We start from the raw sequence: 25405 nt of genomic DNA, 5'->3' as shown, positions 1-25405 counted from the left end.
TAATTATAAACTTTCAAGAGAAAGTGATATTATTTTGTGAGCAATGCTTACAGCAACTCTAGTTAGTTCCCATGGTGTTTTATGATCAGTGCCTGTTTGGTTCTACGTATTGTCATATATGTTTGTTTAAAAGTTCACTGTAAGCTAATTGAGAATGTTACCAAGATTGCATATTTTTTTGTAAAACAAATTGTGCAAAGATAATTTAAGTTAAGAAATCCTGCTATGAATAAAAAAGACATATGGCGTAAACATCTGTGAGTGAGCACTCCAACAATAGAACATAAGCAGCTGTTATAATAATTGGATACATTATTTTATTATAAAGTAGGCCATTTGTAGGCAGTAATAAAAGAATCAAAATAAATAATGTATTTCTTTTATTTATTCATCAAATATTAGTGATGTAAGAGATCATACAATTAAATAAACAAACACACATTAGACAAAACAAACAACATAACTAACAAAGTTAAGACACATTAATTAAAATACATGAAAATATAAAAAAACATCTTATTATGCTTCAGTGAGTAAAGCATATTTAGTTAACAACTGTAACAGCAATGGTATCTAAAAGAGTGAGTTTATACAGTGACATGTGTATGTAAATGAAGTAAAGTAATAACATTAAGGTACCAATTTTACTGCACCAGATGTACATTTCACAGCTAGTTAAGTAAAACTACAAACTATAAACTGGATGATGAGAAGCATTTAAATTAGGGATGGCATACTGGTTTTCACCAATGTTCTTGTAAAAGGCAGGAGTTTTTAGACATATTTATCATGTAAATATAATTAATATATATAATAAGAGATGTGGTATGATTGCCAATGAGACAACTATCCACCTAAAGTCAAAATGACGTAGATTTTAGCAACTTGATATGCTTATTGAAAAAGCAAGAGTTGACACAATAAAATGTCACATCTGCTGAAATATTGAACAAGATCTAACCATGAACCTCCATACAGTTCCCATTACCCTAAGTGAAAGTGGGATGTCATATTAAGGTATTTGCAAATTGTCCTGAAAAGTACTACACCATTCTAATCTGTAACTTTCAGTGCAGTAAAGATAACATAGAAATATAAGTACCCATGTTTATGATCAATCTGACTTGCCATAAGATACTGAATTATCCCACAATAAGCACCTCTCTAATTCAATAATCATATTGCTGCACCATTAAAGCCTATATACAAACAAATTCATATTAACAAATTAGATGGAAAAACTAAATAAAATAACACAATTGTTAACATGGTTCTATTACTTGATTTGAATAAAACTTATATTTCAATCATATCTAAATTACCTATCTTTGCAATCATCATTAATATTCAATTTGTAAACTTTAAAATTTGATTTCAAGATGAAATTTTATGAATTCTTACTATACACTGTCTATTGATTCAAGCACAAAGTCTGAAAATAACATTAAAACAAAGATGCAAACTGTAAAAATACAAAATTAAAAAAAAAATATTTAAAAAAATACAATCATGAAAATATTTTCAGGAAGACAATTTAATAATATAAACTTTTTTTCTGACAGAAATTTAAATCAAATGATCAACATAAAATATAAAAAAGAACATAAAACAAGTTTTTCTTCATCACAGCTGATATCAAGCTTTACCTATTGCACAGATATTATAACTAGACACGTCTAACACTGACAAAACAACTAGACTTGTCTAACATTGATAAACCAACTAGCAGTATCTAACTATATTTACAACCAGATAGCTGTTTCAGTTATGCAGTTTGGTTCAGATGTTCACCTCACACAACAAAGCCAACTACTTGGTGGATGATGAATTGATAAATGTAGTTGATATTCTATCTATCTAGGCCATGAAAATGATCCTTACAGCAGTTAAATTGTCTATGGCTATCCATTTTCAAACAGCACCGATATATCATTATAGTTATACCACAGTCATGAAGGTTGGCAAGATATTGCGATTCCTTGTTTATTCATCACTTATTTCTTGTCATTCATCTGTGAGGGACGTTAGGTGGTTCATCTGCTTCAAATATAATCCGTAGATTAATAAATCCCGATCTGTAAAGAAAACAAAATCTGTCATTTTGATTCACTTCATACATCAAATGTGAAATTCTGTTTTGTTTTGTTTTGGAAGTTTTGAAATAGTTCCATGGCCAGAAATCCCAGTTATTGTGCATCATAAAATAGTGAAACATTGTTTAATCAACTATTTTTGATGAATGGAAATGACAATAATTTACCATTCATTGTACCAGTTTATTATGTTATCCTGATTTTACTGTAATTTTGTACTTGACTTCTGATACTTGTAGATTATTGATGGTTCTGAGAATAGGGGGACATTTTTTTTGTTACAATCTCAATGAAGGACAATAGTGATAGCCCTGAGATGAGATGTAGCCTTGAAACTTTCCTCAGCTTGAAACAGCATAGATTATCTGTTTATGACTACTTTCCTAGGCAAAATATTATTATTAAGAAAGTAAATACTTCATAATATAAATTTCAAAAGGTTGTAGGCTTGAATCTGATGTACAGTAGTTGTCGTCTGTATTTGTAGTTCATACGTGTTTCTCGTTTCTATATAGATTAGATCGTTGGTTTTCCCGTTTGAATGGTTTTACACTAGTAATTTTTGGGGCCCTTTATAGCTTGCTGTTCGGTGTGAGCCAATGCTTCGTGTTGAAGGCAGTACCTTGACCTATAATGGTTTACTTTTATAAATTGTTACTTGGATGGAGAGTTGTCTCATTGGCACTCATACCACATCTTCCTATATCTATTTACAGGTACTGAATGAATTACTCTCAGAATAAAAGATAATATACAAACCTTTTCATATAGAGCCATATGACAGTTCCTAACAACTCCTTGATGATAATAACAGACATAAATATCAGCACAATGTAACAGGTATCCTCTATAAGCTTCCGTATACTGAACAAAAACTCATCCATTTGTAAGTCAGAGATGTTTGTCTCTGAAGTGGTGTGCCTATAAAGGAGAATCATATCAGAACGATGAAACAGTTATCATACTGAACAAATCATTCATCTGTAAGTCAGAGTTATTGTTCTCTAAGTGGTGTGCCAGTAAAGAAGAATCATATCAGAACAATGAAGCAAGCATTCTATTGAACCATCCGCCGTTTACTACAGCTATCGTCTATTGTTGAAGACTTTATGTTGCCCTCTTGATGTTTCTGTTATTCATGTTGTTAGACTGCTATCTTATGGGAACACACCCCACATCTGCTTTTATTCATGAGCATTGTACTAGCAACAAAGATAAATGTTGGCCTGTGATTTCATGTAATCTTGCTCAATCAAGGGAGTAATATGAAAAACTTTTTTGTGCACGGAAGTTTATAAATCCTGTTGATTTTTAAGATGCTTAAAAAAGAAATTGTGTTTACTATCATGTCAAAGCTATTGTATGCTTTAATTTAAGTATTTGGATGGTGATAAGAGGTTACAATTCCAAGTATTCCTGGCTAGATATTAGAAATTGCTTTCAAAAGTATCTGTTTAGTACGTAAATGTTGAGTGACCTTCTTTGGCGATAAGACTAGAAATATAAAAAAAAATACCTTAGATAATGTCTTGGACTGATCTTCTCAAACTGACAGGCTGACACTACAACCTCTGGAAGGTTAGAGGTCACACTATTATCACACACTGCTGACACATTAATTGACTTAAGATAATCACAGTAGAAAGATGAATGTGCACCATGCATTGACTTTAAGTGATTCTCTGTTGATCTGTACAGGTATAGGTGGCGCTGTACATATAAATTAGCTATTTCTTGGTATGCAGGATATTGCATCAAGTTAATACGACTAGCATGAGTTTCTAAACGTCTGTTGATGAATTTCTCATTTAGTTTCAGCAAATCATCCTGTTAATATAATATTACAAAATATATTCATCCCTGCATGGAAACTTTAGGTCTTGGGGGTCATTACAGCTAACCTAGCTAGAATTATAGCTAGGGTCAATACAGAAACAGCAGTTAACAACACTATAATATAAACTATTAAATCAGTTGGATGTCTTCAATGACTTTTGTGGTAACAAAACAAAATTTCAATTTAAGGATTATGTACCCTTTTGTTGTTTCAATGCTAAACATATGGACATTTTATAGAAAATCCACAGCCTTTCCCCTTGTACTCTAATATTTAACAATTCGGTGCTTGATAGATAGAGGATTATTGCATGCAGTGCTAACAATGATTTCCTTAAAACAAGTTCATAAATTAAGAATTGGTTAAAACAAATATAAATATGGACCAATTCAAGAACACCTCCTAGGGTGCACTTGACTTAAGAGACTCACAGCACAAAGTTTTTTGGAATGTGAGGGTTGTTCAAGACTTTTTGTAAACAATAAACGCTAGCACATCATGGACAAATAAGTGAGTAATCTATGTTTAAAATTTCATAACGAAAATCTTTGTACTAAAGTCTGCGGATTTTGTGCAAACGTCTTGCCTTTATTTGCCACAAAATCCCCATTTTCTATTAAATGCAATAAAACAATAAATAATATTGCTTTGAACGAAATTTCCCTTTGGTATATGTACAAAATATCACATCTTTATTATTCATTATCTTTGCTGTTTTGATATAACGGCACTTTGAAAATTTCTTAATACACATAGCTACAGAAGGGGTCATAAACCTTAAACATAATAATATATGTTATAAATGATCCTGATATATGTAGATCTTTTGTATTGTTATGTTCATTGTTTACTTTATAATTCTTGTTCATTTCATTATAATTTGAACCTTCAGGGAAGATGCATTTGTATCTCCTTTTAAAAAAAAAGAATGTAGATTAGAATAAAAGTATTCATACTTACCATATTATTGTAGTATCCTAGATAACTAAATGTTTCTCTGTTGACAAAATGGAATGTTGCCATTGACAATACATAAACAAACAAACAAACAAACACTGTAGCTATCACCTTCGGGACAAACATGCTGACCAATGACTGAAATATAAAACATTCCATCTATAATTTCTTTTAAGTTTAAGGTTATTACTATTACATACTGCTGTAAGATATGGATTAACTTTCTTCTTGTAAAAATCAATCTCATAAAGAATACTGTTACAAAGGGAGATAATGTATGACAAACATTAATCATCAATCCCTTACTTTTATGTATCTGTCTGACAAATATCTGTGTCCTTAATTTCTCATTTTTTTGTTTAGCCAAAACTACCCTAAAATGTTTATAATTAAAGAAAACTGAGGGCTACTTACCAACATATCACCCCACTCCCCTTAAACTTTTGAAAGGTGTAGCTGTTTTATACATGAATTTGGTTTAAGTTTTGGATAATCAGATTAGACCATACTTTACCTTTAGCATTAAATCCCTCAATGTTTTACAGAATCCTGACTTAAACAATCTTTTTTGTCGTTTAGCAGCTTCATCATCTACTTCTTGTGTTGGATCTACAACAATATAATACATTAACACCTAAATATACTAGAATATAATTTTTATAAAAAATGTCTTACTGATGACAATAGTCAGAATCAAAATTGTTAAAGCTAAATTTAAAGCACAGATCTGCATCATAATACTTCTCAATTAACCCCTTTATTTCACCTATTCCACATAAAAAATATAAAATCAGATTACAGCATTAACATCCCAGTGAACTACTCAAACCCACCCCCTTTTTATAGTAGAAATCATCCCTGATAGACACAATATACATGTACCATAACAACAAAGACAAAAACAACCCCAAGTTGATCAATGCACTGAGGTATCGATAAATAGATAAAATACCTACAAAGGTGTTCACAACCAACTGTAGCATAACCTTTCAGACCTTTCCTTTTTACTTGTGTATTTATGGAAATAGACAACAGACAGTCCAATATATATATGTCAGTATATTTTTTACATCTCCCTCCCTTTTCTTCCTTTTTTGCTTATAATATTCACACCTAACCACATAATGAACTGCACAGACCAATCGAATCTAACAGGTTAGATAACCATGTTTTTCTCATTGTTGAAGGCAGTACTGTTGCCTATAATTGCTTACATCCATTTCATTTGAACTTTGGTGGATATTTGTCTCATTGGCAATCATACCACATCTCCTTCTTTATGTGAACATATTAATGATTACCTGTTTTGTCTCTGATGTCCACATAAATAGGATATCCATATAATATCAAACTACAATCTCTAACACTTACACTGACCAATTAAATCTTTTAAATGATTACCTGTTTTGTCTCTGATGTCCACATAAATAGGATATCCATATAATATCAAACTACAATCTCTAACACTTACACTGACCAATTAAATCTTTTAAATGATTACCTGTTTTGTCTCTGATGTCCACATAAATAGGATATCCATATAATATCAAACTACAATCTCTAACACTTACACCGACCATTTAAATCTTTTAAATGATTACCTGTTTTGTCTCTGATGTCCACATAAATAGGATATCCATATAATATCAAATTACAAACTCCCACAGCTTTTAACATGCGATGTAGAAACCAAACAACATCTATGACAATCATCAGGGCAAAGAATACCATATATCCACTGTAACTACTGGTCTCTTCCTCTCTGTAAGGGTCATTGTGTCCTTGAGAATGGTTGCTATGTAACATCTCTGGCTGGATCCAGAAGTTATGATACTGGTGAGTTCTTTCTGAACGTTTGTTGGTTGCTGGATTTGGATTTCCTTTTGTTCCAGGGATGAACACATCATCAAACTTTGGTAATACTGGAACTGGAATTGGTTTATCTGGAATAAAAACATTTGATTTACGTTTTCTGTAATGAAAACATATCATAATTATACTTCCAATTTCTAAAGCAGCACCTAAAGACAACTGATTTAAATGTTCATGTATTCCTAACCTATGTTAGAATGGTCTGATTGAGAGACTTTTCAGGTTTTACTCACCTGAAGAAAAACACTAAGTTAAATCTTAAGGAATTCTTAACCTATGTTAGAATGTCAGGAAGGTAGATTTTTTTCAGGTTTTACTCACCTAACGACAACTGAGTTAAATCTTCAGGTATTCCTAACCACTGTAAGAATGGTCTGGTCGGTAAATTTTCCAGATCCCTGACATTTTTAACAGATCTACGTAAGAACTGTGCAGTAGTTAACCATTTATTCTGTTCCATACTTCTGTAAGTCTGTTGTAACTCGGAGGTAAATTTCTGTCTCATAAACTTTATATAACTTTCAAATCTCTCTCTGAAATGAAATTAGATTGTTTTGATATTGTCAGGATTTTATTACGTCATGGACTGAATACCAACCAAAACACCATAAAAAATTTGATAAGATCATGGGTTGGTGTGACAAAACTATATTGGGTCATTGGCTGAATTCAAATAATGAAATCATGTGACTTTAAAGGTATGCAATGTTAAAGCTTTTACAAGGTGTGAGAGATCAGTGATCAGTGTGAACATTTTTTATATATCTTAGTGAAACTATAAACATACCTAAAAATATCTATATTAGTAGTGAACTTTTGTGCCAGTGTTTTCATCTGATTGCTCAATAAATTGTTAATGTCCTTTTTGCCAATATCTTCTGTAGTGTTTCTTTCAATCTCCTTCCTCAACTGAAAGAAAATCATATCATCTATGGTGAAAAGTTCAAGAATCCATTTAGTGTCTTTTGAATTATTAATAAATTGCTAAATGCTTAGTTTTCGAGATAGATATACAACTGCTAATTGATTGGAAATTGATAGATAGACATGCAAACCAAGACTGAGTTGCACATATCTGAATTAGAATTAAATCTGTTGTATTTGTTAATGATTTAATTAACACTTAAAATTGACATTTACTGTTAATTGATATTTATGCAACCCAGTGCAGATGTTTAAACAAGCAAGATATTATAAGCATCAACTGCAGTAAAAACATAAGTTGTTTATTGAAAAATGTCAAGGACTAAAACAATCAACTTTCAAGAAAGGAAAAAAGTAACCACTTTATTATTGAAAATCAATAGAAATAAGAAGATGTGGTGTGAGTGCCAAGTCCTGTTACTTTTAACTCTGGAATTGTAAAAACTCGCTAAATCAGAAAGAAGCTTGTCTTCATGATATGGAACCAAACATTGTATAACAATATCATATAGACTAAATTGTTACAGCAAACTTGAGTTTATCATGAGACCATTCAGATATGTCAAATTTCAAAGATAAAATATCAAAACTCTGGAAGGAAAAAATCAGAAAATGGTTAAAATAAAAAGGAAGCTAGAGCTCAACGAAACAACGAAACAGTGCTTTAAATTTTTATACTGACCAAATAAAGCTCTGACTATCATTATTCCACATAATAGCAGATGTAAGTTGCAAATTATTTTAACCCAATAATAAAGTGACTAGTTTATGATGTGAATTTCTATTGACTAACAGTCATACTTCTAGATTTGTATAAATGGCCATTGGGCATTAAGCAAGCAACAATCAATCAATCTAGAAGTGTTTACTAAACAAACATTTCCTTTATTTGATTTACTTTATGAGCGGAATTTTCCCTGGTTAAACACAAGACCTACATACATCATTTAGATTCTCAATAATAATAAGCATCTGCTGGTCACACAGCTGTTTACTGGTATTAGCTACAGAATTCTGACGGTGGATTTCAGCCAGAAGATGGCGCTCCATATGATCTAGTTCTAAATGTGTAAAGGCTGACTTGACTGATCTCTGTTGTTGGTAATTTTTCAGGAAAGCTGTTGTATCACTGTAACATGAAAGGAAAACATCATATAATTGATGTTGCCATTCTAAAAATCGTTAAAATTGAAAACAAGTGAAACAGGCTTATAGGTAACAGCAAAATTTGTTTAATTTAATATATTATAATTTACTTTATTATATACCTAGTAGTAAAAACAAGTAAATTGTAATGTGTACCGTGGGTTTACTATTATTGGTTGGGTACCCATTTTTGACGATTTCCCGGAAGAGGTGAACCAACAATTTAAATGTTCAACGAATTAAACATTTTCTTCAAGCTTGTATGCAAACTTTTATAAAACCACAAAATCATATGTCCACAAAAATGCAAGTTTTTGTGAATCACACACGAAAATTGGTACTAACGAAAATAAATGAATCCATATTAATACAATAATGGGGAATCGTGCTGCTACAATAAGTGTTTGCATATATTCTTGTTAAAATTCTTTTTTGTCGTATAGAGAATACCATATGGCTTTTCAATATCACACACCATATCCACCCCCAACCAATATAATCCCTCAAGCAGAGCTCTTGTGATTATATTGGTGTCTCAGGTTGATAGGGGTGTGATTTATAACTGCCACAATGAACAGAACAAATACTGTCATGGAGGCACACACAGTAAAAAGAAAATGGAAGGAAATTTATCTAATTTATCTAATATCATTGGTTAAAAGCGACTGTGTGTAGACCTTGTATACTTAATATTTAATATATAGAAGGCATGGTTTATTTTAATACATGGTTAGTAGTGGTGTTATACCTTTTATAAAACAACACGGCGTTGAGGAAAATCTAAAACGTTTCACCTGGACAACAGATGAAGTAATTGATGATGAACCATTCAAATAAACACATTACAAGTTGTTATTGTTGGCATTTGTTTTTGTATAGACCAATGGAAATAGGTTCTTTATATTTAAGACTTGATCACTTTGATAGGCCACTAGTCTAAATACCACGTTAAGATAGTCAGTAAGATAAATTCGTCACACAGCACACTGTGTAAGTAATAATATCCTACCATTAACACTAGGTGGCACCACTTACCTATTAACTGCAACAATGACCAAAACAAATACTGTCATGGAGGCACACACAGCAAATAGGAAATGGAAGGAAATATATCCTACCATTAACACTAGGTGGCACCACTTGAATTCTAATACATCACTTGTAGGTTGGCCTGAAAAAAAATGTCAGACTGCACAAATATTTATATATTTTTTATATTAGTGCTGCTATTCTAATGAACTACTGTAATCTGGATAATTTAAAGCTTGACATATTATATTGACAGTCTATTGTTACAGACTGCATGTTGACCTCTTAATGTCATTTTGTTGCTGTCTCATTGACATTCACCCCACATTTCCTTTATTCCCACTGTAAATCTGGCATATGAAGATGGTATTGATAAATTTGTGATATTTGAGACTCAACAGTTTTCTATTTTCATGATAATTCTGAAATGTTGTTTTAATAAAAAATATAAAAATGTTGCTTAAAGAGAATATTAGTTTTTCAGAAACTTCAAACTGTAAGGATTGAATATACAAAATAAATGTTGAAACTTACCAAATTTAACCATCATTCCAAAGGCTGCTATAAATAGTAACAAGACAACCACGCCAATTACAGTAGCCATGAATGGAATAGAAAAATGTGATGGTTGTTTGGAATCTTTGGTTGTTGTAACTTGTCCTTGTGTAGAACCTAGAAAACATCAATAATTAACATGACAAGAGGTGGATTTACTGCTAATTTTACAAAATTTTGGTCTATGAATTTTTAAGTCTCAATTAAAGCTAAACTTAATTTTATAAAAAAATGTATTAGGGTCTGTTCCCATTAACCTCAAATCAAATCAAAATCTGCACCTGCTTAAAGTTACAACCTTTTTTACTTTAGAGTATCTTAAACAATAATGTGTCAATTGGAAATCATGCTCCTCTTGCAGTAACACATTTCCATGTTTAGTAAACCATGAAATTTGGGAAACAATTCTAATTTGGCATATATTTTAAAATGTTCACTTCATATTGAACTTAAGTACTAAGTTAAAGTTAATTTTACCATAACATTATGGTGAATTTCCTCCACATTAAGAATGGACAGACAGATGCTCCAAATGAAAAACATAATGCGCCCTACTATCGTAAGCTGGGCATACAAATTGTTGTTCTTTCCTACACATAATGCATATTAAGTTATATATAAATCTAAATTCTATCTTATACAAGAAAAATAAATTCCATAAAAGTAAAATTTGGTGCCTAAATGTCTAGCCATACCTGACATGTAAACATTTTTTCTTCCTGCAGGTTTAAAAACAAACAACTGATGAACTGTATCTTTGTCCTTGACACTGAGTGCAAATTCCTTGTCAAGATAACTCTTGTCCCCAGTGGGTACAGCAAAAGAAAGTTCAAAAGTTTTAGGGCACCTGACTTGAGCTACAAACTGGTACAGAGGTTCACTAGGGTATCCTGGATCTGTCAAGTTGATACTTAAAACACCTATGAATGTATAAATTGGAAAATTAGATATAAGTCAGGTTTTTCATGTGAATTTTTAAGCATTGTGTAATTGCTTATTTCCATAAATCTTCCTCAACTATGCATCAAAAATAACTTTATTATGAAAAACAGCAACATTTGAACTTGTCTCCTATATATAGTAAAAACAGTTTATACAATTCTTTCAAAAAAGATTCAAAATCTTTCCTATTTCCAGCTGATTTCTTCTTCAAATAAGACTTTGTCACATCCAAGGAAGATAGTCTTATCTTAAAACTCTTGTAAGATTGTATCAAACGATTTTCTGCAAAATTCCCTTTCTTCATCTATTAACCACAAGTCACACTTTTTAATAATTTACCGTACTCATTCAACCGCCTACAACTTACAACCCCCCTCCTAAACTAAAATAACAAAACAAACCAAACAACAAGAAAAAAAAACAAAAACCAAACAAAAAACCTACATTTTTCTAGAGCAATGGTTACATAAATTATCTCTATAATATAAACCTGCCTGGACATTCTTTGATTTTTCCAGTCACATTCATGACCCAGTGTGTTGAATTCTGAGTAATGTTGCCATGGAGGTGATTAAACACTAGTTTAGCCATAGGAAACAGTGACTCCAGTAGAGATTTGTGTCTATCTACTACAATCCTAATACTAGGTAGGTCTGATGTCCCCTCTGATGATACAGCATAGGAATGGTTATCATTGAGGAATTCTACCAATCCTGGATACTGGTCAAATGGTTCATCAATTCCCTTGGCCATCATAAGGTTTTCTAATACTTCATCCTCACAGGAATGCTGGGCTACAAATAACATAACATACAACTCACTTTATATACAACTAAGGGTGTAAGTGCTCATAGCAATCAACTTTTTACAGGATATTAACTGACAAAACATAACAAAGCCTCAGAGTACAAGTGCCTCTTTCCTTGACTTCAGTGAAAAGTCACACAGATCAGCTCAAGTAATTTATATGCCACCATCTTCCTTGATCAATAGACAACTTTCTACACAGACAAATATGAAAAGGAATGCAAAACAAAGTCTTGCCAACAAATCAGTCACCTAGGTCATAGAGCGTTTAATACAAATATAAAATGATCAAGCACAGGTCAAATAATCATATCACTTCTTCCCAATCATTTTTGCTGTATATTGTTTATAGATACTCAGATATATTTCCAATTTATGGAATTCATCAAAAGAGTTATTAAATGGCAAAGGAGATGGTACATTTTGGTGATTATTTGGAGCATTCTAAAATTTTAACAAAATTACAACTTACTACATTATGTCAAGGACCCTTATCTTGTAGGAATACAAACTGGCAGACACCAAAACAAGCTCCAATTACCTTTTGTTGGAGATGGAAAAATATTACGTTACCAAAGATATTTTCTTGATGACAAACTTACCAAATGAACTTGATGTGGTGCTAAATGGAGATTTGGGTCTAACTACAGCAGATGTCTGAGTGATCAATGTTTTCACACTGACATCTCCTTGTTTATATCGTCCAGCTGCTACTTGCTTTGTTACACCTGACATTTTGACAAAGTCTGGAATTTGTCTGACCTTGGAATCAATATCAATGTCAACAATCTCATCTCTACAATGAATAATACACACATAAGTTTTTACCACATGGTGTTTTCTTGCTACCAGAACCAAATTTTGTTTATTTTTCATGGTCAAACACACGAACTAGCTGCATACTTGTTCATTCTCTCCTCAACTTCTAAATGTATGTTTTTCAATGCATGTTGTGGGTATCATTTTAATGGTTTACAATATGTTTTGTATTTTATTTACATTATTACAAACGAAAGTGAACCAACGCCTGGTGAGTCTGTAGTGAGTTAGAGTCCCTGAAGTGGATACCTCGGGTATGCAGGGTCGTTATGATGAAACACAATAATGTAGAAAGTCTTATAACAACAACACTGGAGGGACTGCTGCAGAAAATTTATTGATCGACATGTTTCGGTGCCTAGGGCACCGTCATCAGGATACAAATAATACATTGAACATACTTAAGTGTACAATCGGGTTGTCTTGTGACAACGTCATAGTATAGTAGTTGTTATGAAAGGGAAGTAATAGTGAAAGTATAAATAGAAAATGTATATAAATAGATTGTCAACATGAAAATGAAAGTAAATTAAAATTGTTTGTATATCAACTCTGTGTTATTATTGTCTCAGCTAAAAATGTTATAAATAGAATGTACAAACACATGTCTGTCCCATAGTTCTTCCGGTAGCTCATCTAAACATATGGTTTCATCACTGCTGCTTGTTGTCAGGTCTATGTAGTCTTCCTGAGTAAGGTCCATGACATAACCGTAATCGTTTGTTATGTATTGCGGAGTGTTATTTAAAGAAGAGTCGGAATCCGACAGGTACAGGTCTTGTTCCAAATCACTTGTTGAGGGTTTTTTCGGTTTTGAGGTGGATGATTGGTGATACTCATACGGTGATTTAGCTGGTATTGTCCTGAATGTAGGTGTTTTCCCGTTCCATTCTTTTTTCTGTACGGCTTCAAATGGTGGTCTCCATTTTTCTATTGCTTTGGCCATTTCACGAGGATTTTGTTGGAAGCTATTATAATCTTCTCTGGCTTTATCTGGGTGTTTTGATTTAAGGTGTGTTACGGCATTTGATTTTCTAGTGAAGGTTGCAACACAATGTTTGCATTCAAACATTGTTGCGACTGGTTCGTGGCGTTCCTTATGGTGTCTTCGTAAAGTAGAAATACTGCAGAAAGTTTTCGGGCATTTTTTGCAATTAAATCGTCTTGTGAAAGTTCCTGTAGTTTCTTTTCTTTTGGTAATCTTCGTATTAGCCATATCGTCTGTTAAGGCCCCAGGGTTCGGTGCTTCCAAATTTATGTATAAGAGCTTCTTCCGTTCTTAGTCTGACGTTTATGTTTTGTTCTGTGGTTGTTATGCCTGTTATGGTGACGTCGTGTTTATTGTGACCATTTGAGGTGAAGTGTTTCGAGACTGGTTTTGTATTATTCTCAGTGTTGATGTCCTGTAGATGTCCCCTGAATCTTTCTTTTAGGCTATTTCCCGTTTGACCAATGTATTGTTTTTTGCATTGTTTGCATTCTATTAAATACACCACACTTTCTGTGTTGCATGTAATTTCGTGTTTAATATCTATTTGGTAACTGTTTACGGTACTTTTTGCACTTTCTGCGGTTTTCATTAATCTACAGAGATAGCAATTCTTTCCGCAAGGGTGGCTACCCTTACGGGTTTGTTTGCGTACAATTTCGGTTTTTACTAGTATTTGTTTGATTGATAAGGCTCGTCTATATGAAACAATGAGTTTTTGTTTCGCGAGGGTTTGAGTTTCAGGAGTTCTTTTGAGGATATCTTTCCTCTGGTTGATGGTTCCGTTAAGATTTTTTATTTTTGGATGGTAGTTGATTACTAATGGAATCATATCTGGCTTCACGGGTTGGTCAGTTTCCTTTGGTTTTAACAAATCATTTCGATTTAACGACTTTGCTTTTGAAATTGCAGAATCGACAACCTGTCGGGGATAACCCCGAGTCAGGAGATGTTCTTTCAGACGGTTTGTGTGAAATTCGAAATCATTGATTTCTGTACAAATTCGTCTTATTCTCAGTGCTTGACTGAATGGAATACTTTCTTTTTGGTGTTTCGGGTGGCATGAGTTGTAATGTAAGAAGAGGTGCGCATCTGTTGGTTTTGTGTATAGAGTTGTGTGGAGTTTTCCTTGGTTATTAACTACCGTTGTATCTAGGAAATCGACCTTTTCTGTACTTATGTGGCTTGTGAATTTTATACTAGGATGGAATTGGTTGAGGGCACTGATGAAGGAATCTAGATCCTTGCGTGTATGTGGCCATATGAAAAATATGTCGTCTATATATCTCCACCATACTAATGGTTTAAGTACTTGTGTTTTTAGGAATTCTCTCTCTAATTTGTCCATAAATATAATGGCGTATTCCGGAGCCATAATTGTTCCCATGCTTGTTCCCATAATTTGCATGTAGTATTTATTGCCGAATTTAAAACAATTTTTGGTTAAGATAAAGTGCATAAATCTAAGAAGTATCCAAGTTGCTGGTGAATTTTCTTGTCTGTTGTTCAGTATTTCTTTTGCTGCTAGTATTCCTTCTCTGTGTGGAATGGTTGTATACAGTGAGCTTACATCTGCCGTTACTAGAAGGCTGTTGGGTGGTATATCGCCTAGCGATTCGATTTTTTGTAGAAAATGTGTGGTATCTTTAATATACGACGGTATATCTTTGATGAAAGGTTTTAGATAATGGTCCACAACTTTTGACATATTTGCAGTAGGGGAGTTTATTTGTGAAATAATTGGTCTACCTGGATTTCCTGTTTTGTGAATTTTTGGGAGAAGGTAAAATAGTGGCGTTCGCCAGTGTTTTTGTAATAAGAATTCGTGTAGAGTTTCGGGTAGTTTGTGTTTTATATCGAGAATGAATTCTTTTATTTCTTTGGCGATTTTGGGGTTGAGATCTTTATTTACTTCCTCGTAAAAAGTAGTGTTAGAAAGTTGACGGTCTGCTTCTCGCATGTAATCTATGGTATCCATAATAACGATTGCTCCTCCTTTGTCTGCTGGTTTAAGTGTAATGGTCTGATCATTTTTTAATTCATTTAAGGCTCTAAATTGATTTCGGTTGAGGTTTTTTCTTATAAATCCTGTTTTCGGAATTTGTGAGATATCATCAGAAGTAAGGTTTAAAAATGTATCCAAATCTTTATTTCTTCCCGCTGGTGGTGTCCATCCTGTAGGTAATTTAAACGGGTTGGGAGTATATGTGCTTTCACTGGTATCGTTCTTTTTTTGAAAATGGTGTTTCAGGCGTATTCTTCTATTAAAAATTAGTGTATCTCTGAAAAGTTCTAACTCATTTAGTGGGCCTGGTGTTGGACAGAAACTTAATCCTTTTTGTAGCACTGAGTGTTGGGCATATGTTAATTGTTTTTTGCTCAAATTTATTACGGCACATGTATCCTTTTGTGGTTTATTCTTAATTTTTTTATAAATGTTGTGTTTAATGAATTTTCTGGTTCTCGGCATTTTCGGGGGTTGGGTGATTTATTGTTGCTTAGCTGGATTCGCGGGTCGTTTGCTAATTTCGTCTTCGACGGATAGCTTTGTTTTCTGTATTAAACTTGTTATGTGTTCCATTTCAGTGTCAGTTGTTTTGTCTTTTAATCTAATTTCCATAGTTGCAATTTGAGATGAAATTATTTCGCATCGGTTGTTCCAATATTTAATTAAAAGTTTCACTAATGTTCTGCCAAATTCTAGTTGTGCGTCTTCCCATTCGAAAAGGAATTCGGGAGTTGTATCGGGTACTTGGGGTTGTATATTTGATTTAAGTGTCTTGGGTACCATATCCCTTTTTCACATCGGGTTAAGTAAGCCTTATGCTGTTCACAACGGACCAATTTAACATTTAATTTACGGTAAGTTCTAAAAAGTGAAACATTCTTTTCTTGAATTCTGGTCGGGTTTATTCCTGTTTGAAAGGCTTCTTGTTCGATCCTTTTTCTTTTGTTTGCCTGGATGGTACTGGCACTTCTGGAAGGCTCCAATGGTGCCTCAACAAAATCTTCGTTATTTCCTTCGTTCAAAGGCATAGCTGCGGGTGGCTGGGAAGGTCAGCGCTGCTGGCAACGGCGGTTCCAAAAGGAATGCAAGGGGTTCACGATAAAACAATAAACAATTACAAACGAAAGTGAACCAACGCCTGGTGAGTCTGTAGTGAGTTAGAGTCCCTGAAGTGGATACCTCGGGTATGCAGGGTCGTTATGATGAAACACAATAATGTAGAAAGTCTTATAACAACAACACTGGAGGGACTGCTGCAGAAAATTTATTGATCGACATGTTTCGGTGCCTAGGGCACCGTCATCAGGATACAAATAATACATTGAACATACTTAAGTGTACAATCGGGTTGTCTTGTGACAACGTCATAGTATAGTAGTTGTTATGAAAGGGAAGTAATAGTGAAAGTATAAATAGAAAATGTATATAAATAGATTGTCAACATGAAAATGAAAGTAAATTAAAATTGTTTGTATATCAACTCTGTGTTATTATTGTCTCAGCTAAAAATGTTATAAATAGAATGTACAAACACATGTCTGTCCCATAGTTCTTCCGGTAGCTCATCTAAACATATGGTTTCATCACTGCTGCTTGTTGTCAGGTCTATGTAGTCTTCCTGAGTAAGGTCCATGACATAACCGTAATCGTTTGTTATGTATTGCGGAGTGTTATTTAAAGAAGAGTCGGAATCCGACAGGTACAGGTCTTGTTCCAAATCACTTGTTGAGGGTTTTTTCGGTTTTGAGGTGGATGATTGGTGATACTCATACGGTGATTTAGCTGGTATTGTCCTGAATGTAGGTGTTTTCCCGTTCCATTCTTTTTTCTGTACGGCTTCAAATGGTGGTCTCCATTTTTCTATTGCTTTGGCCATTTCACGAGGATTTTGTTGGAAGCTATTATAATCTTCTCTGGCTTTATCTGGGTGTTTTGATTTAAGGTGTGTTACGGCATTTGATTTTCTAGTGAAGGTTGCAACACAATGTTTGCATTCAAACATTGTTGCGACTGGTTCGTGGCGTTCCTTATGGTGTCTTCGTAAAGTAGAAATACTGCAGAAAGTTTTCGGGCATTTTTTGCAATTAAATCGTCTTGTGAAAGTTCCTGTAGTTTCTTTTCTTTTGGTAATCTTCGTATTAGCCATATCGTCTGTTAAGGCCCCAGGGTTCGGTGCTTCCAAATTTATGTATAAGAGCTTCTTCCGTTCTTAGTCTGACGTTTATGTTTTGTTCTGTGGTTGTTATGCCTGTTATGGTGACGTCGTGTTTATTGTGACCATTTGAGATTTTAATTTACTTTCATTTTCATGTTGACAATCTATTTATATACATTTTCTATTTATACTTTCACTATTACTTCCCTTTCATAACAACTACTATACTATGACGTTGTCACAAGACAACCCGATTGTACACTTAAGTATGTTCAATGTATTATTTGTATCCTGATGACGGTGCCCTAGGCACCGAAACATGTCGATCAATATATTTACATTATTGTTTTTCAAAGGTACCATGAAAATTATAGAGCTTCATCCATCTAATTTATTAATGTAATTAAAATATTAAAGCCATAAATCATTTATCCTAAGTTTATGTACATACCCATAATGCATTTTTCCAGTTGTAATCCAACTTCCATCACTTTTCACAATCAAAGTCTCTGACACAAGAGTCTCATAGTAGTTAATGACATTATAGACCAACTCCATTACTGTCTGATTGGTTACAGGGGCCATGTGACAATACACATTGTTTGCATTATCATAAATAGGTCTGAGTTGGAATCCAAGAAGATCACCTACTAAACATCTACAAAATAATAAATAAATATAACATAAGTAATCATCCTTGAAAATAAATTATACACCTATTTATTGTAATTCATGTAACTGCCATTAAAAAGAGAGGTTTGGTATGCTGTAAAACCTGGTTCATTCAAAAGTGTTTGTACCAAGTAAGGACAGTTACTTGTTCCAATGAAATTTTACAAGTTTCCACAGAGTAATGGTATACATGGGCATTGATTTATTAAGAATTTATTTTGAAGTTTAATACATTATCCCCTATCATTTCAAGTATTCATTGAAATATTAATGATAAAAGTTGTAAGCATGGAAGGATAAAACCCGAAATAGTTTATATATAAACATAAATAAAAATTACTCACTACACTTTATGTTACACTTATAATTCATTGAACTTTCAAAAGAGATAATACTATATCTCATATTTGATGACAAAGTATGAATAATAAAACATAAATTTCATGCATCCAGGGCAATTTTCTGGATTAACCATCATCAGGAACGCTCAAAGTCATATATTTGAAAGCCAAAGATGTATAAAAACTGAAACAGTTGAAGAGCTTTATGACCAAAAACGACTTAAAAATAATAGCCAAATCCATCTTAGGTAATTTTTGCCTGAGGGAGTTAGGAGTGGAGAATAAATGCTTAGGTACCAATTTTTTGTGGATTCATTGAATATTTTATTACTGACTTTTAATGTAATGGATTTTTAGGTTTCACAGAGGTCTGAAATGACAGAACAAAATAACACAGAGAGGTAATACTAGGAACATATTACTGTTAAAGGGGGATAACTCACTGTTCTGTTTGACAATGGTAGTCATGGTAAGTCCCACAGAGGTTTGTACAATTAGAATCAGCACAACATGACATACAAAGAGGCAAACGAGGGGATCTCCCATTATCCTTGTCTGTTACACCACAATCTCCCCCTTGTAACCTCATCTTTTTTGCACATGTCTTGGTACAGTTTAGACAAGCAGCATTCTTAGATACACAACTAAAATAGAACAATATCAGTTAATAAGATAACTGGCAATTTCAAGATTAAAGGTATTTACAAATTAACTGCCATTGGACAATATAACAGGAGACCCACATGTAGCTACAAGCAGCATAAATATAGAAACATATTCTATTGAGATTGTGTTAGAAAATTTCTCCACTCAAGTTATCTAAATTTAAGATCTTCAACTTCAGACCGAATATTTAACAAAATGTGATTTAAATTATTATCAAACACCAGGCTGAGTGTAAAAAAAAATCTCACCAATGGGAGAAGCATATTTAACTATATGTGTAATTAAATGCACAATAGTCTGTCCTTTTTTCTAGTTTCATTGGTTGTATAGTGTTTGATGAATTTTTTGGACAATTTTTTCATTTAATGTTATGGTTTTGTAATTCTATTCTTAAAATAATTTTCAGCAAAGCAATAATAGAAATGGAAAAAGACAAAAAAAAAAAAATTACATATTAATTTCTTTCTTACTGAATATTACTTTGATACTCACTTTTCCTCTTTTTCTATCCAGAAAGGTGTACTGCTACCAAATCCTGATCTCAGTTCAAATATATTAGTTACAGGTCCAGGCTGGGAACAGTAGATAAATCTGGATGCATGCTGCATATCAGGAAAGTTTCCGTGTCTCATATATGTTTCACATGGCTCTATAAATGTTTTACCTCCATACATCTTATTGTTGTATGTAATATTCTACAAAATTAATTTAAATAAATATAGTTTAAAAATAAAAACAGAGCTCAAAAAAGTTTATCTATTATTTGTCAGTACCAATCTATATTCTCAATGCACAAATGCACAATGCTATTATATTTTGCAGATTCTGTGAAAATTTAACACACATAAAAATGGTCAATTCAAAATAATTACATCAGATGTATGTTTCATTATAATACATTATTCTGATTGGCTAACCGCAATCTCGCGTTATTCCTTAATCAACTTCATTACACAATGAAATTTATCATTCATGATGACACGAGGTCCCACAATAAAGTGCACAGGTAAATCAAATAAAAACTTGATAAAAATCGTGTTTTCATGATCCTAGCTAAAAAATGTAATTATAAGTATTGAATGCTTCTTTTTGTAACTTCATAGGGTTGTAAAAGCGTTAACCGTGCGCACATTTTTAGAATGAAGCGCTTCCGTACTTCATACAAAATGTACTTCGGTCAACGCTTTTACACCCCAATGAAGTTACAAAAAGAAGCATTCAATTCTTAAATGATGGCATAATATGGTCAACTACACATGATAGCAAATAATTCTACCCTTTATGATAGCTTTCTGTCAAATAATCTTAAGATTAATTGCGTTCACAAGGTGACACTATTACAATACTAAACAAATACAGTCAAAGTCCCATTACTTACTTACTACCATTTCTATAAAATTAACAACATAAATTGAATTTTGAACATCGCCCAAGATCAAAATGAGCATAGAGCATGGAATGAAAGAATTATTTCTTTATTACCACTGTACGAACACACAGCAACTCTGTCCTCTGCAGGGGTTATACAAATTTATCATTAACAAGCATAATATTAAAGATTCTTTTTCACAAACTTTTCTTTCCTGAAAATCAAATTTGCCCAGTTCACAGGATGATGAAATAAGATAAAGACAGTATGTGCCTAGAAGTTCTGGGCTACAACAGAATCTATATAAATCATTATATTGACTATTACTGGAGAGGTATGTTGTAACAACTTACCTGTAAATCAAATTTGCCCAGTTCGTAGTATGATGGAACAGGATAAGGACAGTATTTATCTACCAGTTCAGGACTGCCATTGAATCTATCTAGTTCATTATTTACACTATGATCTACTGGCTGCAGGAGAATATGTGGTTTAAAGTAGGTCACAGTTCCCTTGATAAAAAATCCTGAACCTGAAATAGAGCATTCTTTGTTTCAAACTAAAATTCCAAGTAGGCAAGGTAATACCATATCACAGGTACTGATGAATTTTACCAAATTATAAACACTTGTTTTATTTATCATAAATATGTGTTATTGTTCATTTAAAATCATTGCCATGTTTAAATATTTTGACTATTTTGTTTTTATGTGAAAACACCATATAATATATTTTGGGACTATCATCCCTCCAGCTCAGGTAGACTTAGCTCTGTCAATATGAAATCAACTTTCCTACTACATTCCTCCACATTTTGGGATTATCAAACCTCTGACATCTGTCAATATAAAATCCTCTAGTTCCACTTAATTCCTCTATATCATGAGAATATCATCCCTCTTGCTCAGGCAGACTTACCTCTGTCTATAAGAAATCCTCTAGTTCCACTTAATTCCTCTATATCATGAGACTATCATCCCTCTTGCTCGGGCAGACTTACCTCTGTCTATATGAAATGCTCCACTTCTACTTAATTCCTCTATATCATGAGACTATCGTCCCTCTTGCTCAGGCAGACTTACCTCTGTCAATATGGAATCCTCTAGTTCTACTCAATTCCTCAGAATTAACTAAACTAACATCCTTCATGTTTTCTGCAATGATATTACTGCTCACTGATGGAAATCTTAAATCTCTTCTTTCTAATGAAAAAAAAATGCATATATAGGTTTAGTGTGTCACTACATATTTGATGGAATACATCCTAGTTGTGAGTGTATTCTATGTAACCAATAAATACATTTCGTAGAAGAAACCACCTTTTTACAGTTTTGAAATTACTCTGTAAAGTTATGATTATTGCTCTTCCTCAAGATTCTTGTGAAGGAGTATTTCAGTAGTTTAATAAGATTTTGTTTTTGTAGGATTAACATTACATACCTCAAAGAAGAAAGATCATATTTAACTAAATATCCTACCATTATCCGTCATCTTGTAACTTCTAATAATCAAAGTGCTTGTTAGCACTGAGGGTAAAGGTTGCTTTATTTTGCAATGTGAACTTGAATCTTAACATTGCATTGTATTAAGCATTGGAGGGAAATATTAAGTGTTATCTTTTTGTTGGTCCATAATTGTAGTTGTCTATTTTTAGAACAGATAGATTCATACACCATGTACAACTTCTGTAATTTTCAATAAAAAAGTTTTCTTTATAAGTTGGTAATACACAAATACATCATTTTTAAATTTGAATATCTGAGTATATATCCTATGTATCATTAGTTATTGCTAGTTACATGGATATGATCTAAGGAAAGCTCAGTCCACTTTACTATGTTGTTTGCACTCCCAGAGGTAGAGATGAGGCCAGGAAAATATAGTTTTCAATCCAGTGACAATATTGGTTTGCTTGCATTTCATGCAATATTTACCCCAATAAAATGATTTAGAATGTTATTTTTTTCTAAATAAAAAGTCTTTAAAAGAATTTAGTCTGTAAAAGGTAATAACCTACAGTACCATTTTCAATCTGCTACACTGGTACAATCATTTATTAATGTAATGATTATCATCATGGTAAAAGGACTTTAGTCTGAGGGATGATAGGTAATTACATACAATAAATTTTTCTATCTGCTACTCTTATTTATCCATTTATTAATGTAACATAATGGTTAAAGGACTTTAGTCTGAGGGGTGATAGGTAACTACCTACCTCTACATTCTCTATCTTCTACATAAGTACATCTTTTGAATTCGTAATCTGCTGCTGTACATTTCTTAGTACAATCTGGAAATACATATTTTGTATCCTTTGTAATGTTTATCTAAGGCAAACAATTTGATATAAAAACTTTTAGAAAATATTTTTCACAGAATAATGCTTAAACTTTTCTGAGAACACATGAAAATTGATTTGAATACATTACACAGTTTGTAAGTTTGTATAGGACTTTAACCAGTAACCATCTGCTTCTATATTCAGTTAAAGTAAAGTTTTAAGAATTGATTTTCAGGCGGAATCTGACAGCACTTTTATCAAAAATTAATTGGTAGTGATTATTTTAGATAGATTGAACAGTTATATCAAACATGTTTACCCCATGTATAAAAAATTCAGACGTATTATTTGAAAACAGGTTTAATTTTGAGTTTTAAATAGACCTTGATTGATAAACTTTTTTGTTCTTTGTTTATGTATGTTGTGTATTTATCTCAAAATATATGATATTTTGTTTATTGTGTAAATAATCACTTGTTTCTTTGTATGCAATATCTTCATATACATGGAGGAAATAAAGATTCATTCATTCATTCATTCATTCTGTACTATCAATAGATTACCTTTACATTCAGCATTCCCCAGAGATGTACACTGTCTGGACATGTAGGTACCTCTTGGACATTCCTTTTTACAACCTGATAAAAGAAAAATATTCTATTTTGCAATCTCATTTGCTGCTTACAAATATGTTTGGTCTCATAGTACCACACCAGTAACTAATGTCTTAAAAACAATCTGTAAGAAAGTGATTGTTATATAGTTAATCAAGACTAATTTTGGGCTCTCTGTTGAGTTAATATGTCATGAATAACAACACTGATTGTTTTTAATTATACATCAAAACATTGATTTGATGGACATAAATAGACTGTAGAATAGCATTTTTTAAATCTGCACCACACACTGTATCCAATCTCCATTCCCCTCAAAAGAGGGACTAAAGATACCAAAGGGACAGTCAAACTCATAGATCGAAAACAAACTGACAACGCCATGGCCAAAAATAAAAAGACAAACAGACAAATAATAGTACAGATGACACAACATAGAAAACTACAGACTAAGCAACATGAACCCCACCAAAAACTGGGGGTGATCTCAGGTGCTCCGGAAGGGTAAGCAGATCCTGCTCCACATGTGGCACCGTCGTGTTGATTATGTTATTACAAATCCGGTAATTAGTCTAATTCGGTAAGTCACATTCGTGAAAAGGGAAGGGTATTGTAGTTACGACATAAGGAACATATCCGATATCATCTGTGAAACTGTTATTCCATAACAGTCAACCAACTCGTGATGGCGTCCGTAAAATTTACGAAGGGATGATTTCAACTTCACCATTTGGAACTCTTGGCTTAATAGCTTCCTTGTGAGCAGCAATCCTCTATCAAGGAAATCATGATAGGAAACACAAGCCCGGGAATATCGTATCAATTGGGAGATATATACTCCGTATGCAGGCGCTGCTGGAATATTGCTACATAGAAATGGAAAGTTCACAATTGGGAAGCTGAAATCATCTCTTTTGTCGTAAAGTTTTGTTTTCAACCAACCCTCATTGTCAATTTCTAGATGTAAGTCAAGATATGAGGCAGACTTAACTGTATCTGTAGTATCCTTTATCTCTAGTTTGATGGGATAGATTCGTTCAACATAGTCACCAAATTTTGTATTATTTAGTGAGAGAACATCATCTATATAGCGGAACGTAGAGTTAAAGTCAAAGTGACAATAGAAGCAGTCTCCCACCTAATCCCTGTAGGAAAACTTACTTAAACAGATTTTCTTCTGATTTTTCCCGCATGGTAAGTCTTGATAGGTTCCTTCTCTACATGGGGCATCACATGCTAAAAGACAGAAAATCTTTAAGAAATTGTGTGAAATGTTGCCATTGATTTATTAACATTTGACTTCTCTCAAGACATTATATGATTCACT

General features: G+C 32.9%; 1 protein-coding gene across 1 annotated transcript in view; it reads right to left on the bottom strand.

Annotated features, from left to right (window-relative positions):
- Positions 1 to 365: 365 nt before the first annotated feature.
- Positions 366 to 25405, bottom strand: part of LOC127737540 (uncharacterized) — a 58857-nt gene continuing 33817 nt past the window's right edge. Inside the window, exons 11-32 of the mRNA XM_052248357.1 lie at positions 25240 to 25314; positions 24028 to 24102; positions 23399 to 23473; positions 22263 to 22382; positions 21534 to 21712; positions 20304 to 20506; positions 19589 to 19789; positions 18584 to 18790; positions 12765 to 12958; positions 11850 to 12149; positions 11109 to 11333; positions 10393 to 10530; positions 9865 to 10000; positions 8626 to 8812; positions 7547 to 7668; positions 7081 to 7292; positions 6489 to 6830; positions 5402 to 5496; positions 4891 to 5025; positions 3610 to 3920; positions 2853 to 3014; positions 366 to 2075 (exon numbers count right to left, since the gene is read on the bottom strand). Coding sequence (XP_052104317.1) covers positions 2009 to 2075; positions 2853 to 3014; positions 3610 to 3920; positions 4891 to 5025; positions 5402 to 5496; positions 6489 to 6830; positions 7081 to 7292; positions 7547 to 7668; positions 8626 to 8812; positions 9865 to 10000; positions 10393 to 10530; positions 11109 to 11333; positions 11850 to 12149; positions 12765 to 12958; positions 18584 to 18790; positions 19589 to 19789; positions 20304 to 20506; positions 21534 to 21712; positions 22263 to 22382; positions 23399 to 23473; positions 24028 to 24102; positions 25240 to 25314 — 3761 coding nt within the window. The 3' untranslated portion in view covers positions 366 to 2008. The remainder of the gene's footprint in view (positions 2076 to 2852; positions 3015 to 3609; positions 3921 to 4890; positions 5026 to 5401; positions 5497 to 6488; positions 6831 to 7080; positions 7293 to 7546; positions 7669 to 8625; positions 8813 to 9864; positions 10001 to 10392; positions 10531 to 11108; positions 11334 to 11849; positions 12150 to 12764; positions 12959 to 18583; positions 18791 to 19588; positions 19790 to 20303; positions 20507 to 21533; positions 21713 to 22262; positions 22383 to 23398; positions 23474 to 24027; positions 24103 to 25239; positions 25315 to 25405) is intronic.

Source organism: Mytilus californianus, unplaced genomic scaffold, assembly GCF_021869535.1.
Source record: "Mytilus californianus isolate M0D057914Y unplaced genomic scaffold, xbMytCali1.0.p SCAF_4, whole genome shotgun sequence".
Taxonomy (NCBI): Eukaryota; Metazoa; Mollusca; class Bivalvia; order Mytilida; family Mytilidae; genus Mytilus; species Mytilus californianus.
Note: the sequence above shows the minus strand (reverse complement) of the source record. Positions and strands in the feature narration are given on the sequence as shown.